The 27840-nt window shown below is 34.2% G+C and overlaps 2 protein-coding genes, 1 long non-coding RNA gene and 1 pseudogene across 5 annotated transcripts in view; 2 read left to right on the forward strand and 2 right to left on the reverse strand.

Moving 5' to 3' along the window:
• Window positions 1–28: 28 nt before the first annotated feature.
• On the forward strand, window positions 29–5254 carry LOC308687840. Its single transcript, XR_014029808.1, has 5 exons — window positions 29–101; window positions 1804–1902; window positions 3832–3886; window positions 3971–4728; window positions 4815–5254. It is a non-coding gene; the product is annotated as an uncharacterized lncRNA (long non-coding RNA).
• On the reverse strand, window positions 1472–2383 carry LOC308687821 (protein NATD1-like). Its single transcript, XM_081360645.1, has 3 exons — window positions 2207–2383; window positions 1932–2050; window positions 1472–1850 (listed from the first exon to the last, which is right to left on the reverse strand). The coding sequence occupies exons 1-3, from the start codon at window positions 2376–2378 to the stop codon at window positions 1731–1733; spliced, it is 411 nt and encodes a 136-aa protein (XP_081216771.1). The 5' UTR covers window positions 2379–2383; the 3' UTR covers window positions 1472–1730.
• On the reverse strand, window positions 3585–27593 carry dhrs7ca (dehydrogenase/reductase (SDR family) member 7Ca). Of its 2 annotated transcripts, none has more exons than XM_081360621.1 (8): window positions 8517–8633; window positions 7886–7927; window positions 7381–7528; window positions 5124–5236; window positions 4805–5015; window positions 4628–4720; window positions 4163–4318; window positions 3585–4032 (listed from the first exon to the last, which is right to left on the reverse strand). In XM_081360621.1, exons 2-8 carry the CDS (start codon window positions 7904–7906, stop codon window positions 3821–3823), a joined length of 954 nt encoding a protein of 317 aa, XP_081216747.1. In that variant the 5' UTR covers window positions 7907–7927; window positions 8517–8633; the 3' UTR covers window positions 3585–3820. The 2 variants fall into 2 exon arrangements, with proteins under 2 accessions (XP_081216747.1, XP_081216748.1); XM_081360622.1 differs by lacking the exon at window positions 8517–8633 and adding an exon at window positions 27454–27593 and having other exon boundaries at window positions 3599–4032.
• LOC308687829 (splicing factor U2AF 65 kDa subunit-like) overlaps window positions 10137–27840 on the forward strand; it is a 32384-nt pseudogene continuing 14680 nt past the window's right edge. The window contains exons 1-3 of the transcript XR_014032271.1: window positions 10137–10307; window positions 24096–24270; window positions 26425–26528. The product of XR_014032271.1 is annotated as a splicing factor U2AF 65 kDa subunit-like (transcript). The remainder of the gene's footprint in view (window positions 10308–24095; window positions 24271–26424; window positions 26529–27840) is intronic.

The raw sequence follows: 27840 nt of genomic DNA on the forward strand, positions 1-27840 counted from the left end.
TGAACGTGATGACGTCGAGCTACTACGTGCTCTCTACGTTCTCGCTACGTCAATTGCACCTGACTAGAGACTAGAAGTGCCACTTACAATTTTATAAACAAGTGAGTACTTATTCATTTCAAAAGTAAAAATATAAATGAATACATCGCTTTTTAACTGATAGATGAATTGGGTTAATTGGGGCAATGTGGGACACCTAAGCTTATAGGTATCTCTTGACAAGCAGGTCTATGTAAATATCGCCATATTATAGCTGGATTGTAAAGTGTTTTTCATGTCATTGAGGAGAGCGGAACCATTGTCAAAGAGTATGAAAATTAACATTGTGAAGTTAATTAAAAAAAAAAATCAAATAATGTTCAGAAGTATGATAAAAATAAAAATAACAAATATTTTTTATTCAACAAGGACAGTAAATTAAATAGATCAAAAGTGACATTAAAGACATTTTTATAATGTTACAAATGTTCTATATTTCAAATAAATTGTGAACTTTTGATCTATTTGTAACCTTTGGCTAAAAGTATTAAGAAAGCCAGACTACAGGTAATAGATTATTTCACCAGTGACAAAAATTGGCCAAAAAGCTCCAAGATTTTATTGTCCAGAGGTCATGAATAAAGTGCAAAAAGTACAAGGTGCGCTTGCACTTGCTAAAAGTTAATAAGACACTATAATAAATACAACATTAACAGAAAGGACAAAATCAATTATCAAATTAGTGTATAACACAGCAAAGAGACTTAATATTAAAAAAGGAAGAAAAAACAACAACAGTCCAACTTCAAAAGAAATTAGGCTAAATCGCAATTAAAAATTATATTTACAGACCTATTGGTTTAATTTAATAACACAAAGGACAAAAATGTTGAACACTTCTCATCACAGATACTGTATATCAAACACTTCACATCACAGATACTGTACATCGATCCACAGGGCAGAATCGTCCTAAAACACTCAGTAAATCAGCGGTTAAAACCAGCGTCTGAAACAGTGAGCCGTACGAACAGGACTGTGAAACATCATATAAAACAGTCTCAGGTCGCACCTGAAATACAAATGTGGCATGAGCACAAACACATACAAGATAGAAAAACTAATTCTAATGAGCCAGAGAAAATATTAGAGACACTCAACCTGTCCCATATTCATCAAAGAATCCTGGAAAAAATAATGTATCACAATTTCCACAAAAATATGAAGCTTTCAAGTTTTCAACATTGATAATTCTTTTAATAACTGATCATCAAATCAGAATGATTTCTGAAGGATCACGTGACTGAAAACTGGAGTAATGATGCTGACAAATCAGCTTTGATCACAATTGCAAAATATATTTGATTTTTTATTGCAATATATTATAAAAATAAATAAATATTTCACAACATTAATGTTTGTACTGTAATCTTGATTATTCCAAATGTCTGACTTGTGTACATAAAAAATATATATATATATATATAATAGTCTGCCAGCTGCTAGTGTGTTCCAGGTGGTTGCTAGGTGTTTGTATAGTGTTTTGTATAGTAACTAGGGAATTGTCAGGCAGTTGCTGAGTGGTTACTAGGGTTTTCTGGGTGGTTGCTAGGCTGCCTGTTTCTAAGCAGTAGATTGGTCACTTATATGGTTGATGTATCAACATAAAAACTTGATCAAAATGCAATACAAAATGATCATAAAGAAAAAGCACAGAGGTAGAATCCGTTATATTCGGTTTAACTCTGCCTTTATTTATCTTCAATATGGGCCTGGTATCTCAGATGTTGATTTTCATCCACATATTTCCTAATGTACCAACAGGAGATCCTCGCTTTCATGTTTTCTTCAACAATGAAATCCAGCGCAGCCTGAAGAAGAAAAGAAGTAGATGATTGAGTTACAGGAAACAGCAGAAGTTGAGTAAGTGAGGGAGTTTAAAGCGGTTTGACCTTCGCCAGGTGTGCAGCAACACCTTTACCCCTGTGAGATTGAGGGACCTCAGTAGACATCAACTCCACCAGCTGATCATGTGTGATAGTGTACTTCAGCACTGCACTACTCGCTGCTCCTGCTCACACCACAGACACACAGGGGGATGTTGTTATCAGTGATGCAGGCTCATAACCTAGAGTGCTGCCTATCTAGTGGACATCAGCGCGACTGAATCTGCTGTGTTGATGCTCACTAGGTTTGAGACAGAATGAATAACGTTATTTTCTCTTACCGTCGCAGTCGAGAGTGAGTGTGAAGCGCTGATTCTGTCTGTCGTGAATCACACACAGATTCGAGGCGTCAGTACATGATCCACAACATGTGTGTTTGCGGAGTCGTTGACTGATCTTATATCCTCGAGTGAACCGAAACATGCAGTTTACAGACAGTAAGTGTCGCGCCATGATGTGACGTCACCAAACAGTGTGTGTTAACAACAACAACAACAACAGCAGCAGAGGGCGCTGTGATCTCTTTAGGAGAGCTTGGGTTGTTATCTTTCTCACTTTATTTAAACTTTTCATTGAAGGATATATTCCTCTATTTTTCTGGGAGTGACTATGCTATTGATAATGTTGTTATTTGCAATTTTTTTTTTTGCAACTTTGTGTAGCATTGTACATTTTTTATTCACAAAAACAAATTTCTCAAGACTTTGCCAAGATTTGATGTCTTTATTGCTGAGATTTCCCTTATTGTAAAATCTCTTAAACTCATTGATAACAGTAAGAATAACAAGTTTCTTAAGAACTATGTACGGTTTTTTCTTACTTGTTGAGGAGTGTTGAGGAGTTGTTTTGTTTTGTTAATGTATTCAATGCAGTGCTGTTTCTTCTTTGTAAAATAAATAATAATTAAAAAACAGCAGAGGGCGCTGTGATCATGTTTATCTCTCATATCTGATATAGATAGATAGATAGATAGATAGATAGATAGATAGATAGATAGATAGATAGATAGATAGATAGATAGATAGATAGATAGATAGATAGATAGATAGATAGATAGATAGATAGATAGATAACTTTTGTAACTTTATTTGACTAATCTGCACTTAATTTTTACAATGAAAACGATCCAAAATCATTTTACATTTAATTTTATTTCTGTATTCAGTGTCTGTAGTACTTCTTACCTGAATAGCCCTACTACCTTACCTGAAAATATTCAAGCTATTTATTTAATTTGTACCTTTATTTCATTTTATTTATTTGTGCTATCGTTGGTGATTTTTTTATTTGTTCTTATTTTACTACTGTCTGTTTTAAAAAAAAAAAATCAATTCAAAGTTTAAAATCAAACTATCTTGTGCTGTTGCAACAAAATTACCCCATTGTAAAAACACAAGTATTGAGTGAGCAAACGTTTAGGTGAGATAGTTATAATGGTAATTGCGCAATGTCTATAAATGAATAAAAGACTAAATTAAAATCTGTCACCATATAAAGTTATCTCTTCAGAATAAAGTATTGATTGTCTAGACTTTCAATGGATGGACAAAAAATCACATTTATGTTTAAAATAAATGACTGTAGCCTATATGGGGGTTGTTCCCTGTGGTACATGTACAAATATTGTTACTTTTCAAGCTTTCTTATCCAAGTTCAATTCCAGTATCGTGACAAACAGGGAGACACAATTTATTTTTTCAAAGGGTGCTATGACTGAAAAAAGGTTGTGAAACACAGGCATGGATAGATGATGGATGGATGGATGGATGGATAGTGTTCATAGCCAGCAGTTTATTAAACATCCGGAATCTTGCTTGATTTATTTATTACATTCTCTTCTAATTGTCGCACTACAGCACAGTAACACATCATAAACTTTTACACAGTGTTGTCCTTTAATCCTCAGACATCTCCACAGCTGCAGTGTTTCTGACTCCTGCTGCCATGATGGAGAAGAACAGGTTTGGGAAGAGAGATCTGGCATAGAGAGCTGCTGTAGGGATGAAGGAGCGGGACATTAAAATCTCCTTCTTCTTGCTACTCAGAGTCTTCAGGATCTCAGTGGCCATTTCTTCAGCGTTCACACCAAAGGACTTCTCTTTGAGGTCTGCAGTTTCCATCAGTGTCCAAGCAGAAGGTCCAGGGGAATATAGTGGACAATACAAACAAACAAGAAAGATGTTCAGAGCTACAAACCGTGATCTTTACATGATGAACTGACGGTGGCGTTCACTCACGTGTCCTCATGGGTTTTGCTGAGTCCTCGTCCTTTGGGTTTGTGTCTGGAGTTTTTATGAAGGTGTGGTTGACGGTGCTGACGGTTATCCCATATTCCTGAACCTCAGCCCGCAGACACTCAAAGAAAGCCTGAACGGCGTGCTTGGACGCAGCATCTGAACAAAGCAGAGCAACTTACACTTACAAAGATATCTAAATATTCAACATATGCAGTGATTTATTACTGCCGATTAACTGTGTGAACATTAAAGGAATAGTTCACTTTTTTCAAAAGTTAAACTCATAATGTCATTTCAAACTCTATGCTGTTGTGTTTTCCGTAGAGATGTTGATTTAAGCTGGAAAAGATATTTATGAACATTCTTCAAACTTTCTCCTGATGTGTTTCAGAAAATAGCAGCATGCGAGTTTTGAGCAACATGAATGTGAGTAAATGATGACAGAATTGACCCTGTAAAACTCACAGCTGGCGCGGAAGGGCACTGTCAGTTTCCCCTGAATGCTGTTGACTAGAAGAATGTGACCCGTTCTCCTGGAGATCAGCGACTGAAGAACACCTGTGACCGTGAGTAAGATCAGTTTAAAATGCTTGAACACAACTGAGAGTTATTGTTGACAGCTGTGTGGGAGTTACATTTTACCCTTAACCAGTGTGACGGGCCCAAAGTAGTTGACGTCCATGACAATCCTGTCCATCTGGAGGGACAGACTGTGTACGGGAGCCTTCACCTTCATGCTGGTGTTGAAGACGAGGACATCCAGACAGCCGTAACACTCCAGGATCTCAGAGATGATCTCAGGAACGCTCTCCATGTTACTGAAGTCCAGCTCCACCAGTTTGGGTGGAAACGTCTAAAGTTAGAATTTAACCCCACATATTACAACCACAGTCTTAACAAAATATGGCAGAATATTTCAGACAATGTTCGTTCATATTGTTAATGGAAATTCTGCACTCACAAGTGTTGGATCTGATTGACTCATCAGACGCTCAGCAAGAGTCTCCAACTTTTCCCAGTTATTTCCACAAAGGATCAGTCTGGCTCCACCAGTATGAAAGAGTTTTGCACATTCTAAAGTGACAACAATGTAAAAAAAAAAAAAAAAAACACAGTTCAACTAACAAATATACATTTCATCTGCACACATATATCATCATGGTTCATCACAGTCTCACAAGGACATTTATTTTAGAGTCTATCATTCCTAACATGCAGTACATTTTCATGTCCTCATTATATATGTGTCAATATACTGCATAACATATCCCACCATTTTTTAAAGATAAAATTATAAATTATATGAGTTTTCAATAATCATATTGAGTTTATATTAAATTGTTTCTCTACTTTGGTTTAAGCTGAGCTTGATACCATTTTTACATTGTTGTTTTTATTATAATTGAAAATAATTTATACATTTTTCTTATATATGTCCTCAACATCAATTTCCCATCCTGTTATTCTTCGTCAGGGTTTGAGTCTGTTTCTGTTTCTGTTTCATCTTGGTCACATGTTCATTTCAGTTCCCCTGTGTTCATTTCCTCATTTGTTGTCATGATGTGGTTCACCTGATTCTTGTTCAGTGTGTTATTAGCCTGTGTCTGTTTATATTCCCTCAGTTTGTTTAGACTTTGTTCGGTATGGACTTTACATTAGATAAAGCTGTTTCTTTGTTGTTTGTTTTCCTCTCCCAGTTTGATTCCCTTTCATTTGTTTTCCTATTGAAGAAAAGTGATTTGCTAGTTAAAAGCGATCCACGTCCTCTCCTCCTTTGTAACCACAGCAACAAAAGTGTGACAGAACACCGAACCTGTCAATATGGGTATGGATCGCTACTCAGCACTTTACTTTCATACAGAGGACTCATTAATGGATTTAATCCATTAGGTTGTCCTCTGGAACAGCATGTGGAGAAGTTCATGGACATGTGCCATCATGTACCTTGGAATGACGACACACTCAAGACCTGTTTTTGGAGTGGGATTGATGACCACCTCCTGATGATGATGCCGTGGGAGTCGAGGGAAGTCCGGCTGTTCACTACAGCAGTAAAATCACTATGCGCTTTGGATGGATGTTTCCTCCGTGACCATTGGGGTGTTTGAAGACAACACCAATGCCATCACTTCCTTGCAAACTCATCATATTCCAGGGTCTGTCCAGCCACACTGCAAAAAATGCTTTTCTTACTTAGTATTTTTGTGTTGTTTCCAGTCCAAATATCTAAAAATTCTTAAATCAAGAAGCATTTACTAGAGAAGTAAAATGACATAAGATATTCTATTTTGTTTTCAGATAAACAGAAAGTAATTTAAGTAATTTTTTGCTTAAAACAAGCTAAATTATCTGCCAGTGGGGTAAGAAAAATCTTAAATCAAATGGAAAACAAGATTATTTTTCTTACCCCACTGGCAGATAATTTAGCTTGTAAAAAAGTTTTTTACAGTGCAGAGGACGTCCCCACACTCCAGTCCTCCAAGAACAAAGAGTCCGAGTCAACAACAGAGCTGATGCCTTCTGCGAATCCAGAGGAGGAAGTCATTGTCCCGTGTCTAGAGCCAAAGATGCTATTTTCACCATAGAGTCCGAGTTTGATATAGAGGGATATCAAAGTAGAGGTCTGTTTCGGCTTCACTTTGGTCTGTTAGTTTCTCTTCCGTGTTTGTCACATGTTCATTTCAGTTCCTTGTGTTCATTTCCTCATAACTGATTGTTTTGTGCACCTGTTTCATGTTCAGTTTGTATGCCCCCAGTTTATTTATCTTATTTATCTTAATTCGGTGTTGTCTTTACATAGGGTAAAGCTGTTTTGTTGTTGTTTGTTTTGCTCTCACAGTTGTATTCTCTTTCATTTGTTTTTCTAGCAAATAACAGAAATAAAAGCTATCCACCTCTTCTCCTTTTTCAACTTGCACCAAAAAATATTGCAGAATTCGGTATGAAAAGATTTCAAAAGATGGTTAAATGTCGAAATGACTAGTTATCCTCATGTATAACTCTCAATCCCTCAATGACAAATGGCTAATAGCTCTCTATTTTTATCCTGCTAAATTTTCATGCCAACTTGTCAGTAATAAAGTTAAGATCATATTTCTATATTTACACATTTCTGATTTACCCTTTTATAGAACTACTTCCTTAAATCCCAATAGAGACATATTCATGTTAAGGTACTGCATGACAGGAATGATCCAGTTGTTCTGAAAAAGCAGTACCATTTCCGAGTGTTGAGAGTGAATCCGTAATCAGCACCACTTTGTTCCTCACAGTTGTCTTGGCTAAATGCCTGAGTATCAGACTGTAGAGATAAAAGACACCAGCTGCGAACACCACCACTGAGAGCACAGGCCAAACTGAGAGACTCTGGAAGAGACATTCAAACAATGCAAATTCATTATTAATGTTTACAAGAATTATTCCATCAAAATAAAAAAATATTTTAACATTTGCTCACTCTAACGTCATTTCAAACCAGTATGAATTCTTTTCTGCAAAACACATTATATTATACAGTTTCGATGACTGTTTTGTAGAATGTCCTGTAATGAGATTTCACTACAACTAGGGTCTCAAAAGCTCCAAAAAGGTCAAAAACACTATCAATAGTCCATTTGACATGCATTCTGTGTTTTGTGTTCAACAGAAGAAAGAAAGAAATTCAGGTTTGACACTTTAAATACATTTGCTTAAATGCTTTTAAAATGAAACATAATTTCTTACCATAAAATCACTTATGCCCATGGTGTTTCATTAATGTTAGACCTTAAACAAAGGAAAAAGTATATACATTAATAAGAGATAAAGCCATTTATAAAGTCATGGATTGATTTAAATGTTATATCAAACTCTCTGAATCTTATTTTGGACAACCCTGTCTATAACAGGACAAAGTATAATCTATGAAACCAGATTATAATTTAATTTACTGCATTTTGCCTTGGTTGATCAGTTCTATTTTAATTTGGCTTAAAATAAGAATAGTTTATTTATATGTTACCAAAAAGCATATGCCTTGGTTAGATATTTGTGACAGTCATCATATTAAACAATACCAGTATTAAAGTCACAAAGTGAAACTCTCTAAAGTCTATCTGTGTTCAAACCATTTTCTCCATGTTGAGAAAAGCTCTAAATATATTCATGCCTAGAATTAGCCACGAATTCCCATTCTACATTTGGATTACTGCAGGACTGACTAAAACAACAGCAAAATTAAAAATCAATACAAATAATTTTTGGTCATTATTAACAACACTGAGGTTAACATGTTCTGAACAAAGAACGTCAAATCAGCACAACAGGACACAGTCAACACAACTAGACAGAGCTCATACTGTTCTTCATCACTTACCACTAAAACGAGTCTTTAAACGTGTTCTTTAGGATTAAATGAATCAGTGTTAGTGATCGTCAGCTCACTTGCACAGCTCTAAACACACACTGCAGGGTTTGGGTGCTTTTAATAGCCCACAGCTGAAGCTGTCCTGTGTTGTATATAGCAGCATGGGAAACTGTTGTTAAGTTTAGAAGTATAGCTTTAAATGGATTGAGTCTTTGAACTGAGACTGGTGTTAATGTTTGATTATTCTTCCTCAGAAAAGTGAAATTCACCATGATTTCAGAACAAAACTAAGAAATTAATTATCCAGGGTATGTACAAAAGTCCAATATAAGTTGAACTAATAATAATTTGGAGAACAACTGGAAGAAAATCTGGGTTTGCATTTTTACAGATCACATCAGACTGAGACACCAGTAACCAGTTTAAACTTCTCTATACATTTCTCTCTTTGAGGAATGTAGTATCACTGGGGGGAAAGTGCAGTCAACCTTAATCATGTGCATATTTGTTAATATGTGCATATGAGAAAATCAATGCAATGATTAATTTGCTATGCTTTACATTATTAGTTAGTGATAAAACATGTAGAATTATAACGAGCTATTTTTGAAAAATAAATAATATTTAAAACTCTTATATTATGGTGAATGACAAAATATTCCAACCTGAGTTTCATATCTGATTCTAAAGGAACAACTGGGTAAACATTTGATTGGAGAATTACACTTAGACAAAAATAAATATGTAAATAAATAATATGTAAATGTTTTTTTTTTCTCCAAGCAATCTTTAATTTAACAAAATGTTTCATACAAACGTCTATTTAATATTTTTAAAAAAAATGTTTTGCTCCAAATTAAATATTGGTGATTTCAGAAATGTTGCTTTAAATAAATGGTCATATAAAAGTAGAATGATACAAGTAGAATAAAATCTATATGACAAATGGCAGCTCACATAATTTAGAGCAAAAATGTCCCCAAGTCAGGGAAATTCCAGAATGAAGTGGATTGCTGTGTCTGTGTGATTCAGATGATCTTTAAAGCATGCTATTAGTCAAAGATGATCCTGAACTCACTATAAAGACTCAACAGGCTTTACCTCTCAAGGTCAAGTCTTTTTGCAACCACAAATATCTTTAAAGGCTTTTCTATTTAGGGTTGTCATTTACACGTTTATATCTGGCTATAATTATGCCTTAATATTTAACCTGAGATTTATCTTGAAGCAGAAGGTGTTATGTTCCCTTTGACAGTAATTAGCTGAAAGAATTTGTTTTTTTTTACATTTTTTTTATTTGAGGCCTAAAAAAGATTTAGCCTAGAAAATATGTCTTATATCATGTCCAGAAATACTCTACATAATAATAAAATATTTTCCTAAGTGTGGAGGATGTGATTTCGGACGTTATTGTAGTTCAACAGCTAATAATGCTTGTTACTTCCTGCTACAAGTGTAGACCAATTAGAAGACGCGTACACGCCTGCATCTGTAACTGACAGCAGTGTCAGCCAATTAGAATAGCCGAAACGCACACCCACAGTGCTAAGCCCCGCCCACTCGCCCAGACCTGCAGTGAAGCTTCAAAGTCTGTTATAAAATATAGGACTGATTTCCTAAACAAACGTTTTCAGCACATGTTGACATCGCGCCACCGTTATCAGATGAGAGAGCGGATCACTACAGTGTTGTTCAGTGCCTGTGTTTATGAGCTGAGACTCACATGAACGCCTGATCCGTCAGATCTGATCATGTCTGATTTCGAGGAGTTCGAGAAACAGCTGAGCGAGAATCGGCAAGGTACAGTAAAGACATCTGCAGTGTTCATGACCTGTGTGTGTGTGTGTGTGTGTGTGCTCTGCTTCAGTCTATTAAACAGCTGCCTGGACATAACAGCATAACACAATTAACACAAACAATGACTGTGATGATGAATGATAAACAAACGATAGCAACTGTCACCAGGCTAATATAGGTTTATGAACACTATTGAAACTATTTTAATTTTAATAAATATATGAATTTCATTGCATAGATAACATAATTTCAAATGCTACAGGATCTTTTTTCTTCATTTACTGATCATTTTTGCTCAATCCCTGTTAATCTGCTGGTGTTTTGGTGATTTTTAGTGGGGTGCGGTAAAGTAGGTTTTATGTTGGACATTCGTTAGACATTCGCCAAGCAAATTAAGGGACTGTCTCAAAACTGCACACACACACACACACACACACACACACACACACAAATAAGCATTCCAAGGTGCGAAACCACGCAAAGCATACTAATAAAATGTAAAGATGTGAATTAAGTGGACAACCTATTTTTTTGTCAAATAGGCTTAGATAGTTTTAAGCTGTGCATGGGATATTCACTATGAATGGGTACATGGTTATTACATTGTACTCCCAAAATTTCATTTTATCTTATAGAAACAGGTGATGTCACACCACCTGGAATTTGTTCACCAACCGTTGGAGCACACCATACACAACTTGAATTTGGAAAATGTCATTTAGTCTATTTTTAATGAATTTTGGAAATACGCAAATCTATATAACTTCCTGGTCATGTGACCTGATGATGTCACACCACATGTAATGTATTCACCAACCGTTGGAGCACACCATACACGACTTGAATTTGGAAAATGTAATTTCGTCAATTTTTAATGAATTTTTGAAATAAGCAAATCTATATAACTTCCTGGTCATGTGACCTGATGATGTCACACCACATGTAATGTATTCACCAACCGTTGGAGCACACCATACACGACTTGGATTTGGAAAATGTCATTTCGTCTATTTTTAATGAATTTTTGAAATACGCAAATCTATATAACTTCCTGGTCATGTGACCTGATGATGTCACACCACATGTAATGTATTCACCAACCCTTGTTGCACACCATAGCCTACACGACTTGGATTTAGAAAATTTCAATTTGTCTATTTTTAATGAATTTTTGAAATACGCAAATCTATATAACTTCCTGGTCATGTGACCTGATGATGTCACACCACTTGTAATGTATTCACCAACCGTTGGAGCACACCATACACGACTTGGATTTGGAAAATGTAATTTCGTCTATTTTTAATGAATTTTTGAAATACGCAAATCTATATAACTTCCTGGTCATGTGACCTGATGATGTCACACCACATGTAATGTATTCACCAACCCTTGTTGCACACCATACACGACTTGGATTTCGAAAATGTCATTTAGTGTATTTTTAATGAATTTTTGAAATACGCAAATCTATATAACTTCCTGGTCATGTGACCTGATGATGTCACACCACATGTAATGTATTCACCAACCGTTGGAGCACACCATACACGACTTGGATTTGGAAAATGTAATTTCGTCAATTTTTAATGAATTTTTGAAATAAGCAAATCTATATAACTTCCTGGTCATGTGACCTGATGATGTCACACCACATGTAATGTATTCACCAACCTTTGGAGCACACCATACACGACTTGGATTTAGAAAATTTCAATTTGTCTATTTTTAATGAATTTTTGAAATACGCAAATCTATATAACTTCCTGGTCATGTGACCTGATGATGTCACACCACTTGTAATGTATTCACCAACCCTTGGAGCACACCATACACGACTTGGATTTAGAAAATGTCATTTAGTGTATTTTTAATGAATTTTTGAAATACGCAAATCTATATAACTTCCTGGTCATGTGACCTGATGATGTCACACCACATGTAATGTATTCACCAACCGTTGGAGCACACCATACACGACTTGGATTTGGAAAATGTAATTTCGTCAATTTTTAATGAATTTTTGAAATAAGAAAATCTATATAACTTCCTGGTCATGTGACCTGATGATGTCACACCACATGTAATGTATTCACCAACCCTTGGAGCACACCATACACGACTTGGATTTAGAAAATTTCAATTTGTCTATTTTTAATGAATTTTTGAAATACGCAAATCTATATAACTTCCTGGTCATGTGACCTGATGATGTCACACCACTTGTAATGTATTCACCAACCCTTGGAGCACACCATACACGACTTGGATTTAGAAAATGTCATTTAGTGTATTTTTAATGAATTTTTGAAATACGCAAATCTATATAACTTCCTGGTCATGTGACCTGATGATGTCACACCACATGTAATGTATTCACCAACCCTTGTTGCACACCATACACGACTTGGATTTAGAAAATTTCAATTTGTCTATTTTTAATGAATTTTTGAAATACCCAAATCTATATAACTTCCTGGTCATGTGACCTGATGATGTCACACCACCTGGGATTTATTCACCAACCCTTGGAACATTTTTACAGGTTTTCTAAAGTTTTCTATTTTTTTATTTTTCTAATTGATATTAAAAGAGGAATTTGACAAAGCTGTGAAATTAGATTGATTTCACAAGTAATGACCATTCACATTAAGAAATACATGTTTTGTCATATTTTCATAGAAGAAAAAGAAATTAAGTGCATACAGTTAGCTCATGACATCCCTTTATTGAAGAAAACATACAGAAGTTAAACAATCAAGAGTTTTATTTAATTTTCGTCTGTTTCTTTAAATATTAACAAATGTGAACTTATGGTATTGGGATTTATGTAGGCTAGTATAACAGTGAAAAAAGTAGTTGCATGTCTTATAACTGTAAAACCAAATGCTATATTTCAAAAGGCACCAGAGTTTTTACTAAAATGCAATTTTGATGTTAATAACATACACTGTAAAAAATTTTACAGAAAATAACTGTGATTTTTTGACGATCATTTTCTTTCATTTTAAATTGTACTCAAAACACTGTAAAATTACAAATAATATCTGTAAAATAAAAATGCAGCTGTTATTTTAGGTATTATGACATTAATGACAAATTACAGTAATTCACATTTTTTATACAGAAAATTGATTGTATTTTTCATACAGTATTTTTTCTGTTTTCTTAAATTTAATCTGTAATTTAACAGTAACAAAACAGTTAAATGACAAAATGGTCAAATGACTGTCAGCTCCCCAAAAAACTGTAAAACATCCTAAATTAAATAAACTGAAAAACGCTGTTATTTCACAGGTATTTCCTGAATAATCACGATCATACACCTTCATTGTAAAAAAAAATTGTAAAAAAAGGGTCAAATGACTGGCAGCTGCGGCTGCCAAACAAAAACCTTAAAATTAAAGTAAAATATTCTAATTTAAATAAACCGAAAAAACACTGTTATTTCACAGGTATTTCCTGCATTATTATGATCATATACCTTCATTGTAAAAGAAAATCGTAAAAAAAGGGTCAAATGACTGGCAGCTGCGGCTGCCAAACAAAAAACATAAAATTAAAGTATAATATGCTAATTTAAATAAAGTGTAAAAAACTTTAAAATAAATTTGATGTCACCATGATTGAGATCAGTGTCTGCTTTAGTTGGGCTCATGACCCTTGAGTTTTTAACTTTAGTTTTCTCTGGCTGCTTTAACTGTGTATTTGATACACATTTGTTATAGCAATAAATGCAGGAGAAAATATCAGATGATCTTAATCATTCATTCATTGATGATGTTACAGTCATCATATGATGATCTGATTCACTGATGTATCAGTCAAATCTCTGAATATATTAGCTTAGATTTCATAATATGTAGATTGAGTTTAGATTTACACAAAGTCTATAATTAATGTCATAATTTTTCACATAATCCTTAAAATATTGTAGCATCAGTATTATAACACTCTGAAAATATATATATATATATATATATTATACAGAAAAAGTTTTGAGCTGGTTCATTTTTTTAGTAGTATAGAGACATCAAGAATCAACATATGAATCTCAACAATGGTGACAACCAACAAAGCCTTTTTGTGACTTTATAGTAATTCAGATTTTTTTTTTCATTGTCACCATTGTTGTGATTCATACGCTGATTCTTGATGTCTGAGTGAGTCTACATGATCCTGTCAAAACATTTTCTGTATAATGACTTCATAAAATCTGAGTATCACAGCACTGCAGGATCTGCTATAGCAGTTTTATCATGCAAAATGAACAACTAATATTTAACCATTTAATCAGATGTTTCATTCAGGTGTATTAACAAAGCAGGACACTACATGATGATTCACTAAAAAATGACCAACATCATCTGATCTGAGTTTCTCTTGGATTGCTACAATTACCAATATGCATCAGAGACACACAGTTAAAGCAGCTAGAGAAACATTAAAGTTAAACACTAAAAGGTCAAGAGCCCAACTAAAGCAAACACTGATCTCCACCATGGTGACATCAAACTTTATTCTTTTCAATAAAGCTTCAACTTCTAAACCTCTGTTAATTCTCAATAAGAATGTTAGTATGAAAGAAATAAAGTCTGGATTGTAATAAGTGAAGATGCTGAGATCCTGAGAGATCTGGTAGTGTTTAATGATCTGTTGGGGTTTAAAGTGTTTCTGTATGGTGTGTGTCGTGTGTCACCATTGTGTTGAAGAGTAGAGCCTGAGCTTCAGTTCAGGATGAGCAGATAAACATTGATGATATGCTGCATGTTGCTTTATTTAACTGACAGTAACTGTGTAGTTGCTGATGCAGTGACATATAGTCACAACAAATCATGCATATAATTAACTGCATGTTTTTCAGTAAAAAAATCAGAAAATAAATGTGTTTTAACTGTGTGTTTCTGTTAAAAAAGATTTATGAAGATTTCTGTAAAAGTATTTTGCACTTATTTAAATGAGGATATTTTACATTAATTTTACAGTTTTTGTATGTCAGCCGCAGCTGACAGTCATTTGTTATTTTATAGGATTTTTTTACAGGGAAGGTGTTTGACTGTAATAATTCAGGAAATAGCTGTAAAATAACAGTGTTTTTCTATAAAACATTTAAGGAAAATTTCTGTAAAATTTTTTTGCATTTCATTTAAATTAGGATATTTTACTTTATTTTTACGGTTTTTGTTTGGCAGCCGCAGCTGACAGTCATTGACCGTTTTTTTACGATTTTATTTTTTACAGTGTACCAATTACACTTATGCACTCATAAATAGGTTTTACTTTGTGCAATAATAATTTCTTCCTCCACAAAGGATTAATGCACAATTTGGAATAGTAAATAAATCAAAGTTAGAAACAAAAACTTTTTTTAATGACAATTGGTTTGGGAAAACAGTGAAGTTTTAGATCATGACTTTGCTCTCTTGCAGATTCAATGTGACAGGTGTTGTAGGTTGTTTCACATTTTATGTGTAGGCCTACAGCTACCGTGCAGTAGTTCTGAAACGGAATGGTTCTGTGTGTTGTGCAGGACGCAGTAAAAAGGGACAAACAACAGGTAAACAGTTAGCCTATATGGTAAATATGTGACATGGCCCATCATCATTTTGAGTTGCTCCTTTGACCAAGACAATTTTTCCATTAAATCTCTGTTTTTTTGTGAAATTTAATTTTAGGCTTTTTTTTTTTTTTTTTTCTGACACAATTTTTAAATTGCTTGCTGTCATTAACACTTTTTGTTCTTATATATACACTACTGGTCAAAAGTTTTAGATCGGTTAGAATTTTTATGTTTTTAAAAGAAGTCTCTTCTGCTCACCAAGGCTGCATTTATTTGATAAAAAACAAGAAAAGAAAAAAAACAGTATTATTGTGAAACATTATGACAATTTAAAATGACTGTTTTCTATTTTAATATATTTTAAACTGTAATTTATTCCTCAGATGAAAGCTGAATTTTCAGCATCATTACTCCAGTCTTCAGTCACATGATCCTTCAGAAATCATTCTAATATGCTGATTTTATGCTCAAAAAACATTCATTATTATTTTCAATGTTGAAAACAGTTGTGTACAATTTTTTTCAAAACTTCTTTGATGAATAGAAAGTTCAAAAGAACAGCATTTATTTAAAATAGAATATTTTCTAACATTATAAATGTCTTTACTGTAACTTTTGATCAGTTTAACTCATCCTTGATGAATAAAAGTATTGATTTATTTTATTTCTTTCCCCCAAAAATAAAATTAAAATTCTTACTGACCCCAAATTTTTGAAGGGTAGTGTTTAATGTTACAAAAGCTTTCCATTTCAGATAAATGCTGTTCTTTTGAACTTTCTATTCATCATAGCATCATGAAATAAAAATGTAAAAAACTGTTTTCAACATTGATAATAATCATAAATGTTTCTTGAGCATCAAATCATCATATTAGAATGATTTCTGAATGATCATGTGACACTGAAGACTGGAGTAATGATGCTGAAAATTCAGCTTTGATCACAGGAATAAATTACACTTTACTGTATATTCACATAGAAAACGGCTGTCTTAAATTGTAATAATATTTCAATATTTCAATATATATATATATATATATATATATATATATATATATAATTTTTTTTTTATCAAAACAAAAAATCAAACATTTTTAGTCATTACTTTAGAGAAAGAGAATGAAGCATTATAAATAAACATTGTGATATCAAAATGATAGATCACGTCACATCTTATATGAATAGAGATGTCCTTCTATTTATATATGAATTTATTTTATTTGTTTGTTTGATGTATCAAAGACATTTTTTTCTCTTTTTTAGAAAACATCAAAACAATGTATAGTGACAATGGATTTTTTTATTTTTTTTAAACATTAAATACATAATAATACTAAACAGTTGCATGGTTCGTATTGATTTTAAAGTTTTACTTTTATAAATAGTTTCCATATATGTAAATGTCAATTTTAAATTGTTTAAAAATATTTATTTTTCAATCCACTTTGGTTATAGGCCTAGTAATAAGCCATAATAGTTATGAAATCACATATAAATATTTATCTATATCAATTGTAAAACATTTAAATATCACTTTCTTCAAAACAATATCAGCTTCAATATGAGTGGCTCATGGGCATAAAATATACAATTGTCTTCCACATCAACTTTAAAGCACAAGTGTCGAATGAGTGTAGGCCTACTACTCAGTGTTATGTATCTTATATGAAAACTCATTAACTTTGTTCGTTATAGAATATCTATGAGGTGTCATCTATAATTTACTCCAATCTAAAACATGTTTCTTGAACAGAGAGTTCAATGTATTTGTAACATCAAGAATATATTTTGTTTAGAGTATGGAGCATAGGCAATTATTACATCCGTAACTTAAAAAATGTTTATTATTCAGCCTAAATTGGGAAGTACTCCAAGTGTCTCTAATCCAATAAGCCTCAAAAGTTCTCTGGGAATTGCATACAATTAAATATTAGCTAAATATTTGTAAGTTCTATAAAACTAAAGATACCATCATCTTTAATCAATTTCCACAACCAAAATTCCCAAACCAATTGTCATTAAAAAAAAGTTTTTGTTTCTAACCTTGATTTATTTACTATTCCAAATTGTGCATTAATCCTTTGTGGAGGAAGAAATTATTATTGTACAAAGAAAAACCTATTTATGAGTGTATAAGTGTAATTGGTATGTTATTAACATCAAAATTGCATTTTAGTAAAAACTCTGGTGCTTTTTGAAATATAGCATTTGGTTTTACAGTTATAAGACATGCAACTACTTTTTTCACTGTTATACTAGCCTACATAATGGTGATATTACAAAATCCCTATACCATAAGTTCACATTTGTTAATATTTAAAGAAACAGATGAAAATTAAATAAAACTCTTGATTGTTTAACTTCTGTATGTTTTCTTCAATAAAGGGATGTCATGAGCTAACTGTATGCACTTAATTTCTTTTTCTTCTATGAAAATATGACAAAACATGTATTTCTTAATGTGAATGGTCATTACTTGTGAAATCAATCTAATTTCACAGCTTTGTCAAATTCCTCTTTTAATATCAATTAGAAAAATAAAAAAATAGGAAACTTTAGAAAACCTGTAAAAATGTTCCAAGGGTTGGTGAATAAATCCCAGGTGGTGTGACATCATCAGGTCACATGACCAGGAAGTTATATAGATTTGGGTATTTCAAAAATTCATTAAAAATAGACAAATTGAAATTTTCTAAATCCAAGTCGTGTATGGTGTGCAACAAGGGTTGGTGAATACATTACATGTGGTGTGACATCATCAGGTCACATGACCAGGAAGTTATATAGATTTGCGTATTTCAAAAATTCATTAAAAATACACTAAATGACATTTTCTAAATCCAAGTCGTGTATGGTGTGCTCCAAGGGTTGGTGAATACATTACAAGTGGTGTGACATCATCAGGTCACATGACCAGGAAGTTATATAGATTTGCGTATTTCAAAAATTCATTAAAAATAGACAAATTGAAATTTTCTAAATCCAAGTCGTGTATGGTGTGCTCCAAGGGTTGGTGAATACATTACATGTGGTGTGACATCATCAGGTCACATGACCAGGAAGTTATATAGATTTGCTTATTTCAAAAATTCATTAAAAATTGACGAAATTACATTTTCCAAATCCAAGTCGTGTATGGTGTGCTCCAACGGTTGGTGAATACATTACATGTGGTGTGACATCATCAGGTCACATGACCAGGAAGTTATATAGATCTGTGTATTTCAAAAATTCATTAAAAATAGACAAAATTATATTTTTCAAATCCAAGTCATGTATGGTGTGCAACAAGGGTTGGTGAATAAATCCCAGGTGGTGTGACATCATCAGGTCACATGACCAGGAAGTTATATAGATTTGCGTATTTCAGAAATTCATTAAAAATAGACGAAATGACATTTTCCAAATCCAAGTCATGTATGGTGTGCTCCAAAGGTTGGTGAATAAATCCCAGGTGGTGTGACATCATCAGGTCACATGACCAGGAAGTTATATAGATTTGCGTATTTCAGAAATTCATTAAAAATAGACGAAATGACATTTTCCAAATCCAAGTCATGTATGGTGTGCTCCAAAGGTTGGTGAATAAATCCCAGGTGGTGTGACATCATCAGGTCACATGACCAGGAAGTTATATAGATTTGCGTCTTTCAAAAATTCATAAAAAATTGAGGAATTGACATTTTCTAAATCCAAGTCGTGTATGGTGTGCAACAAGGGTTGGTGAATACATTACATGTGGTGTGACATCATCAGGTCACATGACCAGGAAGTTATATAGATTTGCGTCTTTCAAAAATTCATAAAAAATTGACAAATTGACATTTTTTTAAATCCAAGTCGTGTATGGTGTGCTCCAACAGTTGGTGAATACATTACAAGTGGTGTGACATCATCAGGTCACATGACCAGAAGTTATATAGATTTGCGTATTTCAAAAATTCATAAAAAATTGACGAAATGACATTTTCCAAATCCAAGTCATGTATGGTGTGCTCCAAGGGTTGGTGAATACATTACATGTGGTGTGACATCATCAGGTCACATGACCAGGAAGTTATATAGATTTGCATATTTCAAAAATTCATAAAAAATTGACGAAATGACATTTTCCAAATCCAAGTCGTGTATGGTGTGCTCCAAGGGTTGGTGAATACATTACATGTGGTGTGACATCATCAGGTCACATGACCAGGAAGTTATATAGATTTGCGTATTTCAAAAATTCATTAAAATAGACAAATTGACATTTTCTAAATCCAAGTCGTGTATGGTGTGCTCCAAGGGTTGGTGAATAAATCCCATATGGTGTGACATCATCAGGTCACATGACCAGGAAGTTATATAGATTTGCGCATTTCAAAAATTCATTAAAAATACACCAAATGACATTTTCCAAATCCAAGTCGTGTATGGTGTGCTCTAAGGGTTGGTGAATACATTACATGTGGTGTGACATCATCATTTTTCACCAATCTAAGTTGTGTATTATATGCTGCATGTGTGTATAAATACATTGTTGGTCATTTGAGGTATTTACATAAAACAACCACAAAGTTAAATAGCCTAGATGTATTTAATTTAAAATTGGCTTAATCTATTTTTAATCCATTTACTAACATCAACTACATACGTAAAAGGATCACGTTTTTAGTGTTTTTGTGGAATAATGCACATACTTTACCAACTTTGTTGCCGATTTGGCACTTTTGAGACACTCCCTAACTTTAAGTGCCCAAGTGGGGATAGTTGTGAGGACATTTTCACTTCCAATTCTTAAAACAATTACATCATCGAATAATATTAAAATTCACATTTGACATTATGCTTTACAATGTGACCTAGACGAGATACAGCATCATCCACGACTATTAAGCCATTACATATCAATTAATGCTGCAGAAAAGATCGAATGTCTAACGAATGTCCAACATAAAACCTACTTTACCGCACCTTTTTAGTGCCCGTCTGAAGTCCAGCAGAGGAACCACAGGTGTGGAGAATCAAAACTATCAACATTATCCTCTAACATTTCACAAAGTTGTTCTTATAACATAATTCTTAGTCGTCTTCAGTATTCAATACATCATTAGAAACCTAACATAAGCACTGTTATGATAATAAGGCTGGGTTAATACAGTGTGTGTGTGTGTGTGTGTGTGTGTGTGTGTGTGTGCTCGCTTATAAATATCCAAATGTTACAGTTTCATCTATTAGTTATTTACACTGGCTTATATGGATGTAACAATAAACTGTCTCACAATATATCACAATAAAAAGATGCAACAATATGTATCATGTATAGTTCACTCGAAATTAAAGTTTACATCAGATATGGTAATGTCACATATGGCAAAACCACAAGGTCACACCTTTGAGCATTATTATTAACGTTATTATTATTGGTAAATTAAAAATAAAACACATTATTTACTAAAATACTACATTTAAAAAATTGAAACTGAAATTATGCATTTTATTAAATAAGTAAAAAAATTGTTTTTAAAATTATTGTTTTTATATATAATTTAACTAGCTACTGTATGTAGACTTTTTTTTTTTAAATAGTGAAATTATTTATTTTACTAAAATATATTTTTAATTTTTAAAAGATTTTTGAGAATATTTTAATTTAACTCGGACGCATCTCCGCAAACAAATTCATTTAAAACATGTTAAATGTATGCAGTCGGGGACAGAGTTCAAGCATATGTGTCTAACATGATACTTTATTTTTAGCTAAGTGAATTATGAATATTTATATTCTGGTGTCACTATTGCCCTGTGCATTGGGGAAGAAGAACAAGTCCAAACCTATTCAGGTCTATGACTGATGTAATAGTTTAATATACAGCGTATGTTAGAAGTAATAATTACCGTTTTAACTCTCTTTTGACTTTGATTGCATTTTTGATTTGGTTGAAAGCATAGTGAGATCAGTATCATATTTTGAACCGAATCATGACACAAGCGTATTGTTAGTGGCTTTTATGTACACAGTGACATCTGATATGACTTATATATATATATATATGATACTGAGCTGCTTGCATAATGTCCAGTCAAGTACAGTATAATGAATGTAAGCCTTGTAAATGTATACAAAACAGATTCCTTTCATAAATAGGTGTTTTTTCTTGTGATTAACAGTGTGTGGTTTGACAGATGGCAACAAATGCACATTCTTTATTAAAGGTCACATATTGTACAACTTTCTGAAGTTTTATTTTAGGTCTTGATGTCCTTAAGAATATATATTTGCAGTATAAGTACCAAAAACCATTTCAATATATTTTTACAGCTCCTATCTCAGGAGCTCTACCAAGAACATGCCAATTTTGGTCTGTCTACTTAATATTCATGAGCTTCTCTTCTGATTGGCCTGTTGTTTTCTGAGTGACCCACCATTGGTGGGGGTGGTGACTGAAGGTGGTGATTGAGTAGTTCTGACATCACATTTACGCTATACGGAAGTCACAACGGCTCGTCAAAAGGCACAGCTACTTTATGCAGACTGTGTGCATTTGTCTGTGGATTGACTGTTTTGAAACTTATATGGTAGTATCATAGCCCCTAGACCTCTGTTATGAGAAAAGCCAGGAAATTTCAGTTTTGACAATATGGGACCTTTAAATACTTGTAATGTAATAATAACATATTATCATACCATCTCAATTCTGTGTAAATACGGCAAGCATACAACAAGTGAAAAATCCCATAGACCTCGAGCCATATCTAGACAACAGAATATCTTACTTGAGGGATCTTTTGATTTGAGCTAGTATCACCCAGAAAAACTGCATAGCTATTAAACAGGAATTAAAACAGGACATATTTCGACTTGATTTTGTTTTTAGGTTGTACTAGAACAGATTTTCATGCTTGAAGGTTCAAAAACACATTATTTTTCACATATTTGACATTGTTGCAGCTCCTCTCTTTCCAGTCTGTCAGTAACGCTCAGACTGTGTCTGAAATCGCCCCCTATACCCTCATTCACTATTCCCTACTTTACTCCACTAATATAGTCCACTTGAAGGAGTGAATGAAAACGAGTGAGTGAATTCGGACACTGAGCGCTGGAAGAGTTGCTGCTTTTGCATAGATTGAGCTTGCTGTTTAATAATTCAAACTGGCAGCTCCAGTAGTAATGAAAAGATTTCTCTTGAACTCTGTCATGGAAACTAGCATGTATGAACCTTAATTAAACAATTATGTTGGATTTTATACCTGTGATATTACGCTGTACCCACATTGGACCAGCGGTTTAGAAAAAGGATGGATGGATGATTCAGGTGGGGGCGCCATCTTCTGGTCAGATGTGGGAATTCATTCGACACGACCCTCACAGTGCATTATGGGTATTCAATAGCTGTTGAGTGTACATCAGTCGTACACTAGTTGCGGTGCATTGTGGGATTGAATGAGTGCACTCGATAACATCCACTATGGTTTCGGACACCAAATGGCGGTTCTCTTAAATTCCACATTCCACACATTGGCCCTTACCAATCATGGCCTCCTAATAATCCCCTTACATTGAATTGGCTCTATCACTCTCTCTCCTCTCTCCACCTATAGCTGGTGTGTGGTGAGCGCACTGGCGCCGTTGTTCTGTGGCTGCCGTCGCATCATCCAAGTGGATGCTCACACTGGTGGTGGTTGAGAAGAGACCCCTGATATGATTGTAAAGCGCTTTGGGTGTACAGTAGTACATATGAAAGCGCTATATAAATGCCTCATTCTATTCTATTCTATTCTATTCTATTCTATTCTATTCTATTCTATTCTATTCTATTCTATTCTATTCTAAATAGTGCCCTATTTGAGGTTATTTCGGAGACAGTCCCGGTTTAGTTCCTGTCTCTATGAAGCCCCTCCTTCTGAAAAGCACAATGTGTTCTGATTGGTTAACTGGATCAGTGTGTTGTGATTGGTCAAACACTTTGAGCGTGTTTGGGAAATGCCCCGCCCCTTATCATAACTGATAGTTTCAACTAACCACTAACTAACTCAACCTGGCCCCGCTCCTTTATTTAGCGTATGCCTTGGGCGGAAATTATTTAAATGAGGAATATTGTGACGTGTTCGTTCCTGGATGAAAACTCAAGACTACAATGGAGGCGTTTCAGGGAGTTTGGAAACAGCGCACCTCTGGCATTTAGGATTACATTATATTTTCACTTTTAAAGACTTGATATTTCCATTAATATGAAACATTATTCATGCAGAGAGAGAGAGGGAGAGGCATAAGAGGAGGAGTCGCAGTAGCTCTCCTGGTCGCAGCAAGAAGCGGTGCAGCTGGAGCAAAGACAGAAGCAGTCGCAGCCGAGGGAAGAGCAGTCGCAGTCGGGACCGGAAGAGCCGGGACCACAGGAGCAGCTCACGGGATCAGAAGAAACACAGGTGACACTCAACACCAGCCTGACACTGTCCATCAGAACCAACACAAGAAAACTTGTTTATTCTTGCACCCTTACTGTTTCTGCTGTCTGTAAAACTATAAAGTCTTCTAAAGCCCTATTCGGACGGGACTAGTTTCACATGGGGACGTTAGAGAAATTTCTGTTTCACAGAGTCAGACGTACTTTGAGATTTTAATCCTCTCCGAATCTGCCATGTCTGTCTTTTTCTCACACGACCTCTGTAAAAATTCCAGAGCAAATTACCTACTGTTTTTCGTCAAACTCGGCGGTCCTCAGAGAAATCTAATCCCGTCCGAATGCGAATGTCTGTGATTGCCGAAAATGTTTTTTTCCAAAACGCTTTTTCTTGTGTGTTTTGGTCAACGTTAACTGCCATACAATCTCTCGCTATCGCGCCGGTATTCACGTTTCTGCTTTTTGCGCACCGATAATAAACCGGTCCTTTTTGCTGACGATACTAGTTTATTTTCTTCTGGGGATAACATAGAAATGCTATTATCTATGATGAAACATGAAATAAATAAATTAGTTACTTGGTTTAATGAAAATAAATTATCCTTGAACTTAAGTAAAACAAAATTAATGTTATTTGGGTGCCGTGGGGATAATGAATATATACAGCTAGAAGTTCAGGGGGTTGTTATTGAACGGGTGGGAGAAAACAAGTTTTTAGGGGTAATTATAGACGACAAACTCAACTGGAAGCCTCACATAAGACATGTACACTCTAAAGTATCAAGAAGTGTGGGTGTATTGAGCAAGGCAAAATATTTAGTAGATTATGACTCAATGAAAATTTTATATTTTGCATTGGTCTTGCCATATTTAAGTTATTGCTCTGAGATATGGGGAAATAATTACAAAAGTTCAATACATTCACTATTCCTATTACAAAAGAGGGCAATACGAATAATTCATAAAGTAGGGTATAGGGAGCACACAAACACACTTTTCTGTAGATCTAAAATTATGAAACACAAAGAGTTGATTGATTTTCAGACCACGGATATTATTTAAAGCGAAAAACAAATTACTTCCAAGAAACATACAAAAGCTGTTTAATATAAAAGAAGATGTGTACAGTTTAAGACAGAAATTTGAATTCAGACCCGCTTGTGCCCGAACTACACGGAAAAGTTATTGTGTCTCTGTATGTGGTGTAAAATTGTGGAACAGTCTACCGAGGTTTATTAAGGAATCATCACAATTGGTACAATTTAAAAAAATGTTTAAAGAGTTTTTGTTCAAGAGATATAACGTGGTTGAAGTGTTTATTTAATATTTATTTAATGTATACTTAATTTTATTATTTAATTTCTTATTTTTTTCTTTTTCTTTTTTCAGTTTTTTCTCTAGGATAGGCAAAAAATAAGCCTTTGGCTTCAGCCTATGCCTTTTTGGTCACAAAATACATTGTGTGAATTGTGTAGATTGTGTTTATTTGTTGATATGACTTGTGGGTATGTGACCAAATAAAATCATTCATTCAGATAATGGATGTAGATGTGTTCGGTAGCCTAACGTTACACTGCGAAGAAATAAAAAAATGAAATCAACAAGAAGAGGTAAATCACGTAAACTGTTAAGACTGGCTACTGTAATATCAGTTTCAGGTAAGATTACTTTAATTTCTGCACTTAATTACATAACGTGTAAATTATATAAGTTAAAACTTTTTATTCTAGTGGGTTTATAAGAACCCAGTTCTATAAAATCATGATGATAAATGTATGTTTAGTTTTTTATACTACAATTTTTATAAAATGTTTACAAAACACTAAATACGTTAGGACGTTTTACTTTACATTTCAAAGTGCTTAATTTTAAAAGTACTTCATTTCAAAATACATTTGATACGTTTGACCATACGCAATCCATGCATTCTGAACACGTGATCTTCTGGAATGCCCACATGTCAGACACTCCTACCTCGGTAATAAACACGGAGATGTTAGTCCTGTCCGAATCCATACATGAAATCACAGACGTAGGTTGTTAAGAATTGTAACTCAAACGTCGTTTGGAAAACTAGTCCCGTCCGAACAGGGCTTAAGTTGACATCACAACAATAGTTGGCAGAGTTGATTAAGTGTGCGGCATCTTCCCCATCTACTCTGATTTTTTTTTTCCTCAGCTATTCTCCACGTCGAACCAGGAAGAAAAAGATGTGCAAGTATTGGGATGTTCCCCCTTCAGGCTTTGAGCACATCACTCCAATGCAGTACAAAGCCATGCAAGGTGCGGCATGAGTAATCAAAGATCACGATAACAGTAATTGCCGTGATCACCATTCCCTATGCACTTCTGATGGTGCATGCACACAGAGGAAATAAAATGCAGCAAAAATGTGTGGAGAAAGACATTTACTATTGCAGCTCGAACTTAAAATACCTCAGTTAAAGTAGAGATAGATAAGGGATGATTTTACTTAGGTGGCCATATCTATCATGATACAGTTGTTTTTGCTGAAAATTTATTGAAATAATGGTTTCTGTATTAAAGATGTATTCAGTGTGTATTTATTTTTTTACTTATACTGACACCTTTCAGAGTGGATGCTATGGAAGCCTCTTTACTGCCAGGGAATAAAAAAAAAGTGACTTTTTATCTCTTAATTCTGATATTTTTTTCACAATTGCGAGCTTATACCTCACCGGCCACTTTATTAGGTACACCTGTTCAACTACCTGTTAATGCAAATATCTAATCAGCCAATCCCATGCAGCAACTCAATGCATTTAGACATGTAGACATGATCAATAAGATCTGCTGAAGTTCAAACTGAGCATCAGAATGAGGAATAAAGGTGATTTAAGTGACTTTAAATGTGTCTTGGTTGTTGGTGCCAGACGGGCTGGTCCATCTCTAGGGTTTACAGAGAATGGGCAGAAAAAGAGTAAATATCCCGTGAGAGTCAGTTCTGTGGGAGAAAATGGCTTGTTGATGCCAGAGATCAGAGGAGAATTACCAGATTCAGCTGATAGAAAGACAACAGTAACTCAAATTACAAGTCGTTACAAAGGAGGAATGCAAAAGAGCGTCTCTGAACACACAACATATCAAACTTTGAAGCAGAAGAGCTACAGCAGCAGAAAACACACCGGTGACTCTCATGTCAGATGAGAACAAGAAACTGGACAGTAGAAGACTTGAAAAACATTACCTGGTCTGAGTCTCTATTTCTGCTGCAACGTTCAGATGGGAGGGTCCGAATTTGGCATGAAAGGATGGATCAATAATGCCTTGTATCAGCGGTTCAGGCTGCTGCTGGTGTGAAGGATGCTTTTTTGCTTTCCTGAGTATTGTTGCTGACCATCTCCATCCCTTTATGACCACATTGTATCATCTTCTGATAGCTTCTTCCAGCAGGATATAATGCCATTTCACAAAGCTCAAGTCATCTCCAACTGGCCGCCTCACAATGGTGAGAAAGAAAGTCAGAATTGTGAGATTAAAAGTCTCAATTACCTTTTTAATATATATATTTTTTATTACATGGCAGAAACAAGCTTCCATTGGATGCAGGGTATAATTTTGAGTTAAACAAATT

The sequence above is a fragment of the Scardinius erythrophthalmus genome, assembly GCF_964197995.2.
Source record: "Scardinius erythrophthalmus genome assembly, chromosome: 1".
NCBI lineage: Eukaryota > Metazoa > Chordata > Actinopteri > Cypriniformes > Leuciscidae > Scardinius > Scardinius erythrophthalmus.